This window comes from Sus scrofa, chromosome 15 (assembly GCF_054392235.1).
Source record: "Sus scrofa isolate SSC_HxYL_T2T_F1_AM1 chromosome 15, Sscrofa_HxYL_maternal_Yorkshire_Landrace_v2.0, whole genome shotgun sequence".
Classification (NCBI taxonomy): domain Eukaryota; kingdom Metazoa; phylum Chordata; class Mammalia; order Artiodactyla; family Suidae; genus Sus; species Sus scrofa.
This window is the reverse complement of record NC_139397.1, coordinates 125,601,449-125,620,865: the sequence shown is the minus strand read 5'-3', so window position 1 is coordinate 125,620,865 and position 19,417 is coordinate 125,601,449. Positions and strand designations below refer to the sequence as shown.

At 40.6% G+C, this 19,417-nt stretch overlaps 1 protein-coding gene across 1 annotated transcript; it reads left to right on the top strand.

The window, feature by feature from the left end:
* Positions 1 to 11,526: 11,526 nt before the first annotated feature.
* Positions 11,527 to 13,500, top strand: LOC100519628 (gamma-crystallin D). The gene is made up of 3 exons (XM_021075342.1): positions 11,527 to 11,535; positions 11,622 to 11,864; positions 13,228 to 13,500. The coding sequence occupies exons 1-3, from the start codon at positions 11,527 to 11,529 to the stop codon at positions 13,498 to 13,500; spliced, it is 525 nt and encodes a 174-aa protein (XP_020931001.1).
* The last annotated feature ends 5,917 nt before the right edge of the window (positions 13,501 to 19,417 follow it).

The window sequence follows — 19,417 nt, the reverse complement described above, 5'->3', positions numbered from 1 at the left end:
AACTGATGCCAGGGCTGCCATCAGCCATTGCCATATTTTTGGACTCAGCTGAAGAGTTTTCTTTCTATTCTAAAACAGTGGCTCAGTGTGTTAAAGGTGTAGTAATTGTTGCTGCCATGGCTTAGGTTGCTGCTGTGGCTCATGTTCGATCCCTGGCCCTGACACTTCCACCTGCCCAGGCAAGACCAAAAATAAATAAGTAAATAAAACAGCTCCTGACCAGGGTACATCTCTTGGCCAGTATAGCTGCTTGGCCAAACACTGAATGAACTGCCAGCTAAGGCAAATAAATTAATGAGAGGCACACTAATATTTTAAATAGATTGGTGTGATACAGTGTATCACAAACAATATGACCAAAAAGCAGGCTCAAATTTAAAGGCACATTGAAGAAAGCCATAATTTCTAGAGCCCTTTGATTGAAGTAAAATTTGTTTGCTCACAAGGAAAGCTCTGCATATCAAAAAATATTGAAAATGATTTCGTTGGTAGAAACTTTATTTATTTAGTCTTTTTAGGGCTGCAACTGCAGCACATGCAGGTTCCCAGGCTAGGGGTCCAATCAGAGCCATAGCTGCCAACCTACACCACAGTCACAGCAACACAGGCTCTGAGCCTCGTCTGCAACCAACACCACAGCTCACGGCAACGCCGGATCCTTAACCCACTGAGAGAGGGTAGGGATCAAACTCGCATCCTCATGGATGCCAGTCAGGTTTGTTAACTGCTGAGCCACGATGGGAACTCCAGAAAATTTATTTTTAACTTGAAATTTTCCCTCTAATGTGAAAGTCTTCCATACTCTTACTACATTACACATCCTAGAAAGACAGAGGTGAAGGGGTTCTTCTGATCCCACTCTTCATTGCTAGTCTTCTTTATGAATTTTCCCCTTATTTGTATAGACACCTCATGAAACACGAGCTTTTTTTTTTCTTTACAAAAATGAAATTATGCGGTACATATTAGTCTGCAACTTGCTTTTAAAACATAACCAGATATGGACCTATATCAAAGTCAGTTTTCTCTGTGAACAGCTGTGTTATGTTCCATTGTGGGCGATCACCTAGATGATTTAACCATTTATCCATTGGTGACTGGGCTTTTCCAATTTTGCCTTTGCAAACAAGGCTGCAATGAATACCTTCATGCATATACCTTTATCTACTCTTGCCATAACTTCTGGAGGGTAGAGGCCTAGAAGTGAGACTGTCCACACACATGGCAAGTTATTATTTTTTTTTTAATGGACTGAGCAATTATTAGCCACCAGGGAGCCCAACTTCTTTGAGTTAGGGGCGCACTGCGCACCTATCATAGGCCAGCTGTGGGGGTGAAAAAACACACAAAACAGACAAACAGAAAGCACTGTCCCTACTACCATAGAACTCTACACAAAGATAACGCTAAATCGGGAGTTCCCATTGTGGCTCAGCAGAAACTAGCCCAGCCAGTATTTATGAAGATACGGGTTCGATCCCTGGCCTCACCCAGTGGGTTAAGATCTGGCATTGCCTTGAGCTGTGGTGTAGGTCGCAGACGAGGCTTGGATCCTGTGTTGCTGTGACTGTGGTGTAGGCCAGTGGCTGTAGCTCTGATTTGACCCCTAGCCTGGGAACTTTCATATGCCATAGGTGTGGCCCTAAAAACTAACAAAAAAAAAAAAATAGAAAGAAAGAACAAGAAATAACACTAAATACTAACACTAAATAATAAGTACTTCTTAACTTTTTTTTGGCCAAGTACTTTCCAAATAATAAACAATACATGTAATCATTTGTTTATCAAGTACTTTTACTGAGCAGTTTTAAGACATCCCATGACGTATTTCTAGGAGAAAAAAAAAAAGTGGAGTGATATTTATATATTTCTCATACTATGTATGTTTATTCCCTAACGTTCAGGGAGGGAACGTGTTTTCCTGGCATAACATACACATTTAGAACTTCCTTGCATACCTAACTTTTCTCCAACACTTTTTTTTCCCTGCTTTGGAACAATATCTCCAAACATTTCATAAATGACTTATTTTATCTCTTTTTTTTTCTCTCACACCAAATTATAGGGAGCTTGCAAGCCAACATGAAATGGACTTTTTTTCTTTAGAAATCCAAAAGAGAACTATCAAGGAACCAGGTCCCAATCACTTTCACACGTTGGTTTTGTGCCTTTGCTGGCAATTTATATATTCATCTTTAGCAAAGGATTCTGAAGATAATAAAGATTCGTTACGATTAATGATGGTGGTGGAGACAGGGATGCAGATGGTTGAGCAACACTACTTTCTTTAAAATGAAAATGTCACATGACAGGAAGAGTATGACTGTTCCAGTTTATACTGGATTTGAAAAACATTATCTTGAAGGTGAAAAAATTAGCTTAGTCACATAAGAAGCTTATATACTGAGTAAATGAAGCCTTTTACTTACAATATCTATTAAAAACTGAGTTTAAGTTAAATTTAATAACACATCCAGGGTCCCACAGTAGGGGGCAAGGTTGGAACTGTCGCTCGGGTTTGTCCAATGTCCTTTATGGCTCTTCGTAATGGGAGGAGTTCTGTGGAGGGATCATTTCTTTTTTTCTCTCTCTCTCTTTCTCTTTTTGTTGTTAAATCTATTTTCTTGAAGAATAGCTGATTTACAATATTATATTCGTTTTAGGGATACAGCATAGTGAACCAGTATTTTTACGGATCATACCCCGTTGGAAGTTATTACAAGACAATGGCTGTAATTCCCCGTGCGATACAATATATCCTGTTTGTCTATTTTATACATAGTAATTTATATTTCCTAATCCCATAACCCTAATTTGTCCCTCCTCCCTATGAGGGATAATTTTTGAAATAACTCCACAATAGGATTTCAAAGTATGATAACAGAGCCCTGGCCTCCAGCAATTGCTCACCATATTTTCCTTTCCTTTTCCTTTTTTTTAAAATGACTCACACAAGATAGGCCTTTATTTTTCTTTTCTTTTTTTTTTTTTAAATGAGAGTTGCAACGTTTATTTCAGGTTCTCTCTTGGTTTTTTTTTGTATTTTTTTGTATTTTTTCTTTTTTGCCACACAGGCAGTATGTGGGAATTTCTGGGCCAGGGATTGAACCTACGCCGCACAGCAGCAACCAGAGCCACAGCGGTGAGAACGCAGGAGCCTCAACCCACTAGGCCATCAGAGAACTCCCCCTTTATTTTTCTTTTGTTTAACAGTGCAAATTCCTGGTCATCAGGATTCACCATATTTTTCACATTCTTAAAATCAAGTGCTTCTCATTATTTTAGATTTCCTAGACCAATTCTCCTTAAATAGGAACCAACATAGGATTGCCAGTTTTTATTTTGCAAGTAAGGACATCTGAAATTAAAAGCAAAATAACAAAAATCCAAAACAAAGCACCATCTAGCATTATGTAATTTCATATTAAAAATTTTTTTTTAAATAATATTTTAATGTCCTCAAATGCACAAGTTTCTAGTAAAGTGTGGCTCAGACCAGAAGTAAATGCTTAGGAATATTGCTTTGATTTATAGGCTTTTTTTTTTTTTTATGGCTGCACCTGTGGCATATGGAAGTGCCTGGGCTAGGGGTCGAATCGAAGCTGCAGCTGGCGGCCTACACCACAGCCACGGATTCAAGCCACATCTGCAATCTACACCTCAGCTCGGGGCAACACCAGACCTTTAGCCCACTGAGCCAGGCCAAGGAGCAAACCCACATCTTTAAGGACACTAAGTCGTGTTCATAATCCACTGAGCCACAGCAGAAATGCCCCATAGGCTTTTTTATTTGACAAAAACGGATAGAAACTGAGCAGAATTTAAAAACTCTTGTTTGAAGTTGCAACTCCGTGCTTTCAAGAGCCATGGAGATGATGTAAATGCAGGCATACCTCAAAGCCATTGCAAGTTCACGTCCAGACTGGGACAGTAAAGCAAATATTGCAATAAAATGAGTCCTATGAATTTTTTGGTTTCCCAGTGACATGTCACATTTACACTGTACTATAGTCCATTAAGAGTACAAGAGCATTTTGTCTAAAAAACAACATACGTATCTTAATTAAAAATACTTTATTGCTAAAAAAGGCTAACCATCATCAGAGCCTTTGGGCAGGGAGTCATAGTCTTTTTGCTGGTGGAGGGTCTGGCCTCATGTTGATGGCTGCTGAGTGAGCAAGGTGGTGATTGCTGCAGTTTGAGGTGGCTGTGGCAATTTCTTAAAGACAACAATGAAATTGGCCATATACAGTGACACCTCCTTCATAATTTCTCTCTAGCAATGCAATGCTCTTTGATAGCATTTTACCTACAGTAGAACCTCTTTCAAAATAGGAGTAAATCCTCTCAAACCTTACTACCCCTTTATCAACTAAGCTAATGTACTAGTCTAAATCCTTTGTTGTCATTTCAACCCTCTTCACAGCATTCAATCTTCTTCTTTTCATCAGGGTAGATTTCATCTCAAGAAACCACTTTCTTGGAGTTACCATTGTGGCTCAGTCAGTTAAGAACCTGACTAGTATCCATGAGGATTCACGTTTGATCCCTAGCCTAGCTCAGTGGGTTAAGGATCTGGAGTTACTGCAAACTGCAGCACAGGTCACAGATGCGGCTCAGATCTGGTGTTGCTGAGGTTGTGGCATAGGCCTGCAACTGCAGCTCCAATTTGACCCCTAGACTGAGAACTTTCACATGCCAAAGGTTCAGCCCTGAAAAGACAGACAGACAGACAGACAGACAAGAAAGGAAGGAAGGAAGAAAGAAAGAAAAAGAAAGAAAGAAAGAGAGAGAGAGAGAGAAGAAAAAAAGAGAAGGAAAGAAAGGAGAGAGGGAGGGAGGAGAAGCCACTTTCTTTGCTCATCCATAAGAAGCAACTCTTCATCTATTAAAGTTTTGTCATGAGATTGCAGCAATTAAAGATTAAAGATTTCATCTTTAGACTCCATTTCTAATTCTGGTTCTCTTTCTTTTTTTTTTTTTTTTTTTTTTTTTTTTTTTTTTTTGTCTTTTTGCCTTTTCTAGGACTGCTCCCACGGCATATGGAGGTTCCCAGGCTAGGGGTCGAGTCGGAGCTGTAGCCACCGGCCTACGCCAGAGCCATAGCAACGCGGGATCTGAACCTCGTCTGCAACCTACACCACAGCTCACAGCAACGCCAGATCGTTAACCCACTGAGCAAGGGCAGGGACCAAACCCACAACCTCATGGTTCCTAGTCGGATTCGTTAACCACTGCGCCACGACGACGGAAACTCCAAAGTTCTCTTTCTATTTCTACCACAGCTGTAGTTCCTCCCTTCACTGAAACCTTGAATTCCTCCAAGTCATCCAGGAAGGTTGGAACCAACTTCATCCAAACTCCTGTTATTGTTGATATTTTGACCTCTTCCCATGAAGCATGCATGCTCTTCATGGCGTCTAGAATGATAAGTCCTTTCCAGATGGTTTTTTATATTAGTGTATAGTTGATTTACAATGTTGTGTTGATTTCAGATGTACAGCAAAGTGATTCAGTTATACATATACATGTATCCACTCTTTCTGAGATTCTTTTCCCATATAGGTTATTACAGAATATTGAGAAAAGTTCCCCGTGCTATATAGTAGGTCCTGGTTGATTAGCTATTTTATATATACTAGTGTGTATATGTTAATCCCAAACTCCTAAAGGAAGATTTTTAATTGACTTTGCTCAGGTCTACCAGAGGAATCACTATTTATAGTAGCTATAGCCTTATGAAATTTATTTCCTAAATAATATAACTTTAAAGTTGAAATTACTCCTTGATGCAAGGGCTGCAGAATGGATGTTATGTTAGCAGGCATGAAAATAACATTTATCTCATAGTATATCTCCATCAGAGCTCTTGGGTGACCAGATGCACAGACAATTAGCAGTAATACTTTGAAAAGGTTTTTTTTTTTTTTTTTTTTTTTTTTTTTTTTTTTTTTTTTTTTTTGAGCAGTGGTTCTCAACAGTAAGCTTAAAATATTCAGTAAATCATGTTATAAACAGATGTGCTTTCATCCAGGCTTTGGGTTTTTTTGGTTTGTATTTGTTTTTTGTTTTTGTTTTTGTTTTCTGCTGTACAGCCGTGAGGACCAAGTTACACATACATGTATATATATTTTTCCCTCTCATTGTTGTGTTATGATGTACGTATCTAGACATAGTTCTCAGTGCTACACAGCAGGATCTCATTGTATCATCCAGGCTTTGTTATTCCATTTACTGAGCAGAGACAGAGTAGATTTATCATAATTCTTAAGGGTTCTAGGATTTTTTTTATTACTCTGCATTTTATTGCATTTATAGCTGTACAACGATCATCAAAACCAAATTATAGCATCTCAATCCCAAACCCCCAGTGCATCCCTCCACCCCCCCAACCTGTCTCATTTGGAAACCATAAGTTTTTCAAAGTCTGTGAGTCTGTATCTGTTCTGCAAAGAAGTTCATTGTGTCCTTTTTTTAGATTCCACATATACCTGATAGCATATGATATTGGTGTTTTGCTGTCTGTCTGACTTCAATTAGCACGGTAATTTCTAGGTCCATACATGTTGCTGCAAATACTGTTCTTTCCTTTTAATAGCTGAGTAATATTCCATTGTGTATATGTACCACATCTTCTTTATCTACTCCTCTGTCGATGAACATTTAGGTTGTTTCCATGTCTTGGCTATTGTATATAGTGCTGCAAGGAACATTGGAGTATGTGTGTCTTTTAAGTCATGGTTTTCTCTGAAGTCCTAGGATTTTTGAAATGGTAAGTGAGCATTGGCTTCAACTTCAAGTCACCAGCTGTACCAGTCTGCCTCTAACAAGAGTGTCACCCTATTCTTGGAAGCTTTGACTTTTTGACTTCTCTCTGGCTATGAAAGTCCCAGATGACAGCTTCTTTCAACATAAGGCTGTTTCATCTACACTGAATATCTGTGGTTTAGTGTAGTCACTTTCATTGATATCTTAGGTAGATCTTCTGGATAACTTGCTGCAATTTCTACATCAGCACTTGCTGCTTCACCTTGCACTTTTTTTTTTGTCTTTTTAGGGCCACATCTGTGGCATATGGAGGTTCCCAGGCTAGGGGCAAATCAGAGCTGTAGCCACTAGCCACAGCCACAGCCACAGCAACTCGGGATCTGAGCCATGTCTGTGACCTACACCACAGCTCAAGGCAACGCTGGATCCTTAACCCACTGAGCAAGGCCAGGGATTAAACCTAAGCCTCAGGGATGCTAGTCAGATTCATTTCCACTGAGCAGGACAGGAACGTCCATCTTGTACTTTTATATTATGGAGATATCTTATTTCCTTAAACCTCAAGAACAACCTCTGCTAGCTTCAGACTTTTCCTCTGTGGCCTCCTCATCTCTCTCCATCTTCACAGAATTGGAGACTTAGGGTCTTGCTCTGGTTTAGGCTTTGGCTTAAACAAATGTAACTTTTTTTTTTTTTTTTTGTCTTTTTGCATTTCTTGGGCTGCTCCCACAGCATATATAGGTTCCCAGGCCAGGGGTCCAATCGGAGCTGTAGCCGCTGACCCTCACCGCAGCTCATGGCAACACCGGATCCTTAACCCACTGAGTGAGAGCAGGGATCGAACCTGCAATCTCATGGTTCCAAGTCACATTCGTTAACCACTTCGCCACAACAGGAACTCCCTTAAGCGAATGTAATTTTTAAGGGCCCTAGGATTTTTTTTTAGTACTCAATGAATTTTATTGCATTTATAGCTGTACAATGATCATCAAAACCAAATCTTCTATCCAGACCACTCAAACTTTCTCCATATCAGCAATAAGGCTGTTTTGCTTTCTTCATTAGAGTGCTCCCTGGAGTAGCACTTTTAATGTCTTTCCAGTATTTTTCCTTTACATCCACAGCTTGGCTAACTAGAGCAAGGAGCCTAGCTTTCAGCCTATCTCAGCTTTTAACACGCCTTTCTCTTTAAGCTTGATCATTTCTAGCTTTTGATTTAAAGTCAGATACGTATGACGCTTCCTTTCACTTGACCATATAGAGACCATCATAGAATTATTAACTCACCTAATTGCAATATCCTTGTGTCTCAGGGAATAAAGAGGCTTGAGGAGGGGAAGAGAGATGGGGAAGAACCTGTCGGTGGAGCAGTCAGAACACACACAACATTTATGGATTAAGTTCTCCGTCTTATATGGGTGCAGTTCATGGTGCCCTAATTGTAAGAGTAACATCAAAGATCACTGCTCATGGATCACAACCGCCACAACAACAGCAACAACAATAATAATGAGTTATCACATCGTGAGAATTACCAAAATGTGACACAGAGATTTAAAATGAGTGCACGTGCTGTTAGAAAAATGGCACAGATAGACTTGCTCAAAACAACCTTCAATTTGTAAAAAAAAAAAAACCAAAAAAACCCCACAATATCTAAAAACACTTAACAAAGCAAAGCAGAATAAAAGGAGGTATACCTATAAGTGAAACAACCTCCTTTAAGATGATGAGGAGGAGTTCCCTGGTGGCTCAGTGGGTTAAGGATCTGGCAGTTCCACTACAGTGGCTATGGTTCAATCCATGGCCTGGGAATTTCTGCATGCTGTGGGCATAGTCAGAAGACGAAAAAGATGACAAGGAGCGATGTAGAGTATGGTGAACTGTGGAAAGAACAAACCAACATAAAGCATTACCAAAAACATCTGAACACTGCATGCCAAACAAAACACATCTCCAAGTCCGCAGACTTCAACACTGCCAGTTCTTACTTCCAAGCTGATGTGAAAGCTGGGGAGAAGCACCAACCATGGACATCACAGTAGTTCCCAATGAATCCTCCCCCACCATGAAATGCCTCGGTTCCACGTAAGCCCAAACATAGAGCCTGGGAAATGAAGAGAGGAAATCCCACCAAGAACAAAAGTTAAACTTTCTCTCCATCCCAGTGGAATGAGACTTAGATTCATACAATATTTTGAGTTATGAAAAATTAGGGAAGTGGTATTTCCTAAATGCTTCATTTCACAGACTGCCATTCACACTAGCCACACAAATCATGAACCCTGCAGGCAGCAAAATCCTCATCTGAACAGCTCACTTGTTCCTTCACTTTTGTTTGAGACAACATGAATATTTATGGAGTGCAAAGGGTTACATCCTGGCCAGGACCTCAGGATAACAAGCTGCTCCTTCTCTCTTGTTTTCCCACCACAGATGGTCTCCATCAGTCATTCCAGACAATGGGTGTGGAGCTCTCCTTCTGTGCTGCAGGTGCAAGGAGTCTGAGGTCAAGACAACCTATGTTCTTAGCACACTGAGAGCACTTTGGGTCTTAGGTCTTATACACATTTGTGCTCCCAGGATTTTCTGTAGAGCACTGAAATTAAGCCACATTGCAGCCGAAGCCATTCACATTTCAGTTCTGTGAGACGTGTAGGGGGCTTTCCCTGTTTCTTCTCCCAGGTTGAAATAAAGCCTTCGCTCTCCCCAGTTATTGAAAATACCAAGCCCAAAGTTCCCTTGTTTTGGTCCTCCAGATGTATCCTAAATTTCAGTCTTAACTGCACATCAGCTGAGGCGATGGTTCCCACAGACATCCCCATCATGCTCTTCTAGATGCTCTCTGAGGCTCTGCATTCTGGCTCATTCTCAAATGTTACTGTTTTCATCTATCAACCCCTCCCCCACAGAAACAACTCTGAACCAAATGACCATTTTTAAAGTTTATTATTTTTCTTTCTTTCTTTCTTTTCTTTTCTTTTTTTTTTTTTTTTTTTTTTTTTTTGCTTTTTAGGGGTGTATCCACAGCATATGGAGGTTCCCAGGCTAAGGATCAACTCGGGATCCGAGCCTCATCTGCGACCTACACCACAGCTCATGGCAATGCTGGATTCCCAACCCACTGAGCGAGGCCAGGGATCAAACCCACATCCTCAGGGATACTAGCTGGATTCATTTCCTCTACACCACAATGGGAACCCCTTCATTCTAACTTTGTAAATATTTAATTAAAATGATAACACTTACTCTTTAGATTCTCGCCACTGATATTCCACTAGGCTAACCTAAGTAACTTTGCAAATGCGTACCTTTACATTATGGATGACAAGAACTGAAATCATCCTATTGTACATCGTTTGTGTCTAATTCGTAAATATTGACTTACAAAGATTTATGGCCCAGAGTAAAGACAAAGTATTTCTCTGCGTCAACACAGGACGATGACTAATTCTTTGAACATGAAAGAAGCTAATGGCATAGGTCATCTTTCACTCCAGTGCTCCTTCCAGCTCATCAAACTATCCTCTTCCAGGCCAATAAGTACTTTCTAAAATCTCCTAGAGTCCCAGATTCTAGATATTTATTCTTCTCTCTCCTACACATTCCAGCTACAGCTCTTCTGGGCCCACGCAATTGCTTTTCTCTAAGTCAAAATCTTTCTGTACTCTTGTTCCCCATAGGACAAAGGTGCATCTAGATTCCACCGGAAATGGGTTTCTTAGGAATTGGGTTTTATTTTATAATAACCTAAGAGGTAATCTGGCTTTGTGTTTTAAATGTATTACTTTATCTTAATTCCGTAAGTTTTTAGGAATTTCCCTCTCAGTTCTTCTTTCTGCAATTAAGCATCTGGAAACTATTCTGGCTTTCGAATTACAAGTAGCCAAAATAAGACATCCAATCTTCAGCTACTCCCATGCATGACTGCAACAAAATTAGACCAAATACTAAAGATCTGTGTTTGCCATGTTTTTGTTTTCTTTTTACGGCCACACCCATAGCATATGGAAGTTCCCCGGCCAGGGGTCCAATCAGAGCCACAGCCTGTGACAACAGAGGATTCTTAACCCACTGAGCAAAGCCGAGGACAGAAGCCACATCCTCACAGACACTATGTTGTGTTCTTAACCCACTGAGCCACAGCAGGAACTCCCTGAGTTTGCTATATTTTGTTTTTATGTTTACCATACTGAAAGTTTGAAATGTTGTGAACGCTTGCTTCAGTGGAACATTCTAATTTCTTACGTCCTTGAATGAGAAAGCTCTCTTAAAGGACTAATTTGAAATGTTCAGCATTCTGTAAAGGTCATGTCCTTGTCATTAGCAATTCCTATTTGATACTGCAGCACACAGTTCCTACAGATTAATTGATACCTGCCTTATTAGGAGTCCTTGCCTTTTTGGCTCGCCCACTTACACTTTTTTGCTTTTCCCCAACACATACTAATAAAAGTGTAGATGATATATGAAATGGCTAAAATTGTACTTCTAATTTTAAATAGACAATGTCCCAAATTACATTTTTTTTTCAGTCTCGATAGCATCAGCTATTGATAGAAACTCCAGAGAGAATGGGACCAGACCCACAATGAGCCTCATGGTCTCTGACAGCAAAGAGAAAAAAGAGAACAAGCATATCCCCTCCTCACCCAGGGGCCCCTTTTGTGTTGTTCTTGCCTACGCAGCAGCTGGCCTGCTATATAGAATAGACCGCGCCGGCCCCACGGCAATGAGCTCGCATCACATCCACCAGCCATGGGGAAGGTGAGTCCAGCACTGGGCTGAGGGGCACCCTGGGCAGCCCGGGCTGGAGGTCAGGCCTCTGAGCCCTCTGCTTCCCTTCCTCGCAGATCACCTTCTACGAGGACCGGGGCTTCCAGGGCCGCCACTACGAGTGCAGCAGCGACCACCCCAACCTGCAGCCCTACTTCAGCCGCTGCAACTCCATCCGCGTGGACAGCGGCTGCTGGATGCTCTATGAGCAGCCCAACTTCTCTGGCTGCCAGTACTTCCTGCGGCGCGGCGACTACCCCGACTACCAGCAGTGGATGGGCCTCAGCGACTCGATCCGCTCCTGCCGCCTCATCCCCCACGTGAGTCCAGGTCCCTATCAGGACAGGGCTTTGGACCCAAAAGGGATCGTTTCAACGGTTAAATACGTGGAGGAGTGATCATTCATAATACCTGAGAGTTTGGGGAAAGGTAAAGCTATGGTAGATTAGCAACATAGTTTACTGTGAACAAAAGTGTTGCCCAGGCACCAATTCATCAGCAAGTAGTTATGGAACAAGAATGTGTTGGTTGCCCTGGCCGTGAATAAGATGGAGGTCCTGTCGTGAAATCACTTACAATGGAGTTGTAGAAAGTCCACTAATATCTAATAGAAAAATAATTAGGTACTAGACTATATGGTAGTTACTGAGCAGACAGGAATTGAAAAGGAAACTTTTTACAAGGGTTAATTTTTAGAAGACTCTCTCCCCTTTTGCCTTCCCACTTGCATATTTTGGTTTTCCCTACTTGTACAAATCAAAGAATTTTTTTCTTTATGGAGAGCAACACAGAGATGTTACACACGAGCTATGTGCAGTTCATAAATGCTTTTTTAAACACCAAGTTTTTTGAAAAATTAGTCCTTGGGCTTCCTGATTTTTCTTTCCCATTTTCCTCATTCTACTCATAAAGTATTAAATAAAAATCAAATATTTAACTGAAAGACTTAAAATGTTGAACTTTACTTTCCTCAGAAACAGAAGCATTTATGTCCTTTTTCCAAGATTTCTTTTAAACTCAATGTAGGGTCATTCATTTCATAAACTGACTTTACTGTTCAAACACATAGGCTTGAAAAATTAAAATATTTCTTGGAAAGGGCAAACATAGTAATAAGCTGTTGAAGGCTTGGGTTTCTCTCTGGCGCAGTGTCTGAGCAGGATTAACAGTTCGTCCTGTGAAATATTTGAATATATTAAAGAGTGAGATTTCCTGAATTTTCAGTCATGCTTTATGATCTTGAAAAGGTACTGAATCTCCACCTTTGAAAATGAGGCGTATCAAATATTCAGAAATGGAGTTCCCATCAAGGCTCAGTGGTCACAAACCCGACTAGGATCCACGAGGATGCAGATTTGATCCCTGGCCTCGCTCAGTGGGTTAAGGATCTGGCATTGCCATGAGCTGTGGTGTAGGCTGAAGACACAGCTTGGATCTCGCATTGCTGTAGCTGCGGTGTAGGCCGGCAGCTGCGGCTCTGATTCAACCCCTAGCCTGGGAACTTCCATATGCCGTGGGTGCAGCCCTAAAAGGCAAAAAAAAAAAAAAAAAAATCAGAAATAATTCATTTTTACTACATGCTCGAAATCGCTTGAGCTGGTCCTCGCCGAACTGAATAGCATGAATGTGTTAGAATCATTTCATGATTTGTCTTTCTCCTCTTTCTACCTCTGGATGGGCCAGGCTGGCTCTCACAGGATCAGACTTTATGAGAGGGAAGATTACAGAGGCCAGATGATAGAGATCACAGAGGACTGCTCCTCGCTCCACGACCGCTTCCACCTCAATGAGATTTACTCTCTCAATGTGCTGGAGGGCTCCTGGGTCCTCTATGAGTTGCCCAACTACCGGGGGCGGCAGTACCTGCTGAGGCCAGGGGACTACAGGCGCCACCATGACTGGGGGGCCATGAACGCTAAGGTGGGCTCCTTGAGGAGAGTCATAGATTTCTATTGAAATCAGGTCATCATTTCTCAATCTGGAAACTAATAAACTATTTTCTGTTTTCCTGGCACTGATGTGCTTGTGTTTTTCCTTTCATCCTATATCTATTTTATTGTTATATTTACACACTCATATGAACACACACAAAGATGCAAGGTATGTGATCTATGGGTAACAGAGAAAATTCTCACAATAGAACTCTGCCTTCGTATGAAGCAGAACTTTACAGTTTGCAAACCAGTTTCATAATACATGATTTTATTTGATCTTCTGGCCTTTAAAGACCTTTCTGCTTCAAATGAGATTGCTGGAAATCTCTTCAGTTTTTCTTTGAGGAGTAAAGATCTGAAAGCTGAGGTTCAGAGGATGTGACCTACTTTTTAAATCAGGGATTCTGAAGTTGGGTCCAACAATGGGCTTCAGAAGATTTTTGAATTCCCTGAATTGTATCCCAAAGTTGAGTTTACCAATCTCTGGCCGAATCTCTTGATGTTGAGGTGGTCGCATGACCTTCTCCGGACATTGAAACATAAGTAGAGGAATGCGATGGGGAGGGAGGGAAGATGGTTCTGGAAAATGTTTTATCTTCCTGATGAAAAGGAGTCACTGCCCCTGGTGCTACAATTCCCTCTTATTTCAGACATTTCCTCTCAAGAGGTGACAAGTATGAGGGAAATGACATAGTTTCAGAAATGCTGGCCTTGATGTCGTCAAGCCTCTGAACCAATGTCCATTAGTCAGTGCTCTCCAGAGAAACAGAACCTATAGGATAAATATATATGAAGAAACTTTTCATAGGAATAGGCTCATGTGATTACAGAAGCTTAGAAGTCCCATGATCTGCAAGCTGGAAAAATAGGAAAGCAGGTGGAATAATTCAGTCTGGGTCCAAGGCTTGGGAACCAGGTGTACTGGTGTCTGAGGGCAGAAGAAGACGATGTTTCAGCTCCAGCAGGAAGAGGAAGTTCCTCCTCCATCCACCTTTTTGTTCTGTTCAGGCCCTTAATAGATTGAAGGAGGCATCTGTAAGGGTGATCTTCTCTACTTAGTCTTGTGATTCACATCCTAATGTCTCCTAGAAATATCCTCATAAACACACCCCAAATAATGTTTTACTAGCTATTTGGATGTCACCGAACTGGTCAAGTTGACATAAAGTTAACCATCACACAAAGCCTGCAACCCTTTACCTTGAGGCTTCTTGTAATGGGACTAAAATAAACTCACATTTGTTTATGCCACCATCATTGGGTGTTCTGTTATTTCTACTTCAACATGCATTTCTAGCTAATACAGAGTATATGTGACTCTTTTTGAGGTGATTGTTTAGAACTTTACTCAGAATCTCAAAGGAATTCCTAATGGAGAATCCACCCCCTTGATGATGAAGAAGACAAAGGAGAAGGAAGAGTTCCTGTTGTGGCTCAGTGGGTTAAGAATCCAGCTAGTATCCACGACGAGCAGGTTCGATCCCTGGCCTTGCTCAGTGGGCTAATGGACCCAGCATTGCAGCAAGCTGCTGTGTAGGTTGCAGATATGGCTCAGATCCCTCATTGCCATGGCTGTTGCGGAGGCCAGCAGCCGCAGCTCCAATTCAACCTCTAGCCTGAAAACTTCCATATGCTGCAGGTACAACTCTAAAAAAAAGAAAAAGAAAAACAAAAAACAAGAAGGAGGTGGGGGAGGAGAAGGAGGAGAGAGGAAGGGAGAGAGGAAAGAAGGCCATTATAGAACAACGAAGTCGTATGAATTTAATATATTTTAACCTGGAGATCATCTAACCTAGATCACTCATTGTAATTCCTTTTTTTTTTTTTTTTTTTTTTTTTTTGAACAAGACCATCCATGGTATGCAGAATTTCCCAGGCCAGGGATAAAACTCTCGCCACAGCAGTGACCTGAGCCACTACAGTGACAATGACACCAGGGAACTCTTTAATTCTAATGTTGAACAGCTAATAATAGAAGTGGCATTAGAATTCAGAACTCATAGCTCAGAAAACCAGTGATTTTTCCATTGTGGAATTAGGAAGATTCTTATCAAAATAATGACAGCACCAGCTTATCATGAGGTCATTGCAAACAACCAATAGGAATTGAATTAAATGCATAGGGCAATCCAAAGCTACATTCTCTGTCTATATATATGTACACATGATATACACACGTGGTTGTATATATTTATATAACCATGTACATACTCTCCATGCGTGTAGATGTATATTGTCTATATAAGGTTATAGGTGAGTATAACCCTGCATTCACTTACCTTGGTTCTTCTCCTGCTGCTCATTGTCTTACTCGCACTCTCATTGCTAGAATCTTTGAAAGGAGGAGTGGTGACTATGTCTGCGCTCAAAGACTGACCTGACCAAGTCATCTCCCTGATTAAAAACATTTGATGTTGCTCCACTGCACACAGGGAAAAATTCGACCTTTTTCAAGAATCTGGCCCCAGACTACCCACTTCCTCTCCTTTCTGACCCCAGTGGTCCATTACACCATCTAATCCAAGTCCTTAAAACGCACTAAGGATTTTCACATCTTTTTTAGTTTGCTCACATCTTTTCCTCACCTGGATTACTCTTTTTTTTTTTTTGTCTTTTTGCCTTTTCTAGGGCCGCTTCCACAGCATATGGAGATTCCCAGGCTAGGGGTCGAATCAGAGCCGTAGCCACCAGCCTACACCAGAGCCACAGCAACGCGGGATCCGAGCCGCGTCTGCAACCTGCACCACAGCTCACAGCAACGCCGGATCGTTAACCCACTGAGCAAGGGCAGGGACCGAACCCTCAACCTCATGGTTCCTAGTCGGATTCGTTAACCACTGCGCCACGACGGGAACTCCGTCTTTAAAAAAAATATATTATAGTTGATTTACAATGTTCTGTCAGTTTCTGCTGCACAGCAAAGTAACCCAGCCATAGATAGATAGATAGATAGATAGATAGATAGATAGATAGATAGATAGATAGATAATCAAGTATAAATATATAAATGTATATATATACTTTTTCTCACATTATCCTCCATCATGTCCCATCACAAATGACTAGATATAGTTCCCTGTGCTACACAGCAGGATTTCATTGCTTATCCACTCTAAAGGCAATAGTTTGAATCTACTAACACCAAACTCACCTTTTCTCACTCATCCTTTGAAATTTGATCAGAATTCACCCTAATCTCTTGGCCAAAAATGAATCTGAGTCAGTTAGGATATATTAGACTGAAAGTAGCAGAAACCCTTTATCAAATGGATAAGCATTATGGCAATCTATTGGCTCACATGATAGGAAGTCCTAGGGTAGCACAGAATTTGGAGATGGTGGATTCAGCAGCTCAACAATATCAAGGCCCGAGATTTTGTTCATCTTCCACCTTATATAGCATCTGCATCATCTTGAAAGTGGGTCCCTGATAACCATAGCTGCAAGCTGCAAGTGGGGCAGTAAGCAGGGAAGGTTGGGTGAAGGAAAGCATGCAACAAGCTTTGCCTATGGTACAAGTGTGCCTAGAGCACCAATTCTCAGGATTGAAGAGGGACCTGAAATAGTATCAGGTTCTTGAATGTAAGTTTTGGTGATGTAAGATAGAATGGAATGAATCAAGGGAGAAGGAAGGAGAAAGCCCAAGGAGGGAAATGTACTAATAAAAAAAATTTTAAGACATTAATTATATCAATTATTCCCTTCTTATTATAGAGAGGACTATAAATAAGTTAAACTCTGTTTAAATGCATTAATTCACTTTCATTTTTTCATTTTTTAGTTTTATTAAAATGTAGTTGATTTACAATGTTGTGATAATTTCTGCTGTACAACCAAGTGATTTAGTTACACATATACACCATTCATTCTTTGTCAGATTCTTTTCCCATATAGATTATCACAGAATATTGAGTAGAGTTCCCTGTGCTGTACAACAGGGCCCTGTTGGCCAATCATTCTATATAATTTTAATCACTAGGATTTATCCCATTTTAGTGTTTTCTTACAACAGAGAATTATTGAACTCAAGATATTAATATTGAAAAAATTAATATTGATCCTTTTTTCTTCTTGCTCATGGAGGAGGTTTTAAATTGTAATAAAATATACATAACAAAATTTACCATTATAACGATTTTAAGTATAATTCAGTGTCATAAAGCACATTCACATCATCATGCAACCATCAGCACCAAAGTCTCCAGGACTTTTTGATCATCCCAAATTGAAACTCTATACTCATTAAACAATAACTCCCCGGAGTTCCCGTCATGGCGCAGTGGTTAACGAATCCGACTAGGAACCATGAGGTTGCGGGTTCGGTCCCTGCCCTTGCTCAGTGGGTTAACGATCCGGCATTGCCATGAGCTGTGGTGTAGGTTGCAGACACGGCTCGGATCCTGCGTTGCTGTGGCTGTGGCTAGGCCAGCGGCTACAGCTCCGATTGGACCCCTAGCCTGGGAACCTCTATATGCCGAGGGAGCAGCCCAAGAAATGGCAAAAAGACCAAAAAAAAAAAAAAAAACCTCCCCATTCCCACTTCCCCCAGCCCCTGGGAATCACCATCCTACTTTCTTCCTTTTTACTTTTCTTTTTTCTTTCTTTCTTTCTTTCTTTTTTTTTTTTTTTTTTTTTTTTTTTTCCTCTTTTAAGGGCTGCACCTACAGCATATGGAAGTTCCCAGCCTAGGGTTCAAATCAGAGCTGTATCTACCAGCCTGGACCACAGCCACAGCAACACCAGATCCAAGCCGTGTCTTGGATCTACACCACAGCTCAAGGCAATGCCATATTCTTAAGCCACCTAGAGAACCCTCGTGCTCATGTATACTAGTCGGGTTCATTACCACCGAGACAAAAGTAGAACTCCTCTACTTTCTTTCTTTATATATCTGACTACTAAAGGTATCTCAAATGCATATAATATTTGTCCTGTGTCTGGCTCATTTCATTTAGCATAATGTTTTCAAGGATTGTCCACCTCGTGGCATTTGTCAAACTTTCATTCCTTTCTAAGTCTGAATAATATTCCATTCTATGCCTATTCCACATTTTGTTTATCCATCCATCCCTAGATGGGCATTTGAGTTGTTTCTTCCTTTCGGCTATTATAAATAATGCCACTATGATCACTGGGGGAAAAATATATGTTCAAGTCTCTGGTTGCAATTCTTGTGGGTATTTGACTAAAAGCAGAATTGCTGGAGCATATGGTAATGAGATGTTTAATTTTTGAGGACCTACCAAGCAATCTTCCACAGTTTTCCAGCTAGCATCCTTTTATAGCTCCACCAGCAATGCACAAGTTTTCCAGTTTCTCCACATCCTTACTAACACTCATGAGTTGTTTTCTGTTTTGTTTTTGTTTGTTATAATAGCCATCCTAATGGATGTGAAATAGTTTCTCATTGTAGTTTTGATTGCATATCCCTAATGATTAGCGATGTTGAGCATCCTTCTCTGTGCTTATTGGTCATTTGTGTATCTTTGAAGAAGCATCGATTCAAGCTTTTTCTTTTAGTTGGGTTTATTTGGGGACTTCGTTTTTGTTGCTGCTGAGTTGTAGGAGTTCTTTATACATTTTGAATATCAATCCTTTATTACATATATGATTTTCAAATACTTTTTCACATTCCATTGGTGGCCTCTTCATTCTGTTGATAGTCTCCTTTGATGCACAAAAGCTTTTATTCTGATGAACTCCATTTTATCTATTGCCCATGCTTTGGTGTTATAGCTAAGAAATCATTGCCAGCTCTAATCTCATGAAGATTTTCTATGTTTTCTTCTAAGAGTTTTATAGTTTTAGTTCTTACATTTAGGTCTTTAATCCTCTTTGAGTTAGTTTTGTATACAGTGTAAGGTAAGGGTCCAACTTCTTCATTTTTTTGCATGTGGGTATCCACTTTTCCCAGTGTCAGTGTTCAAAAGACTCTCTTT

What these genes read in the sequence shown, in the direction of transcription:
- LOC100519628 (XM_021075342.1), top strand. An exon ending in CCTGCCGCCTCATCCCCCAC is followed by an intron (nt 11,865 to 13,227) that starts GTGAGTCCAGGT and finishes TGGATGGGCCAG; the next exon opens with GCTGGCTCTCACAGGATCAG.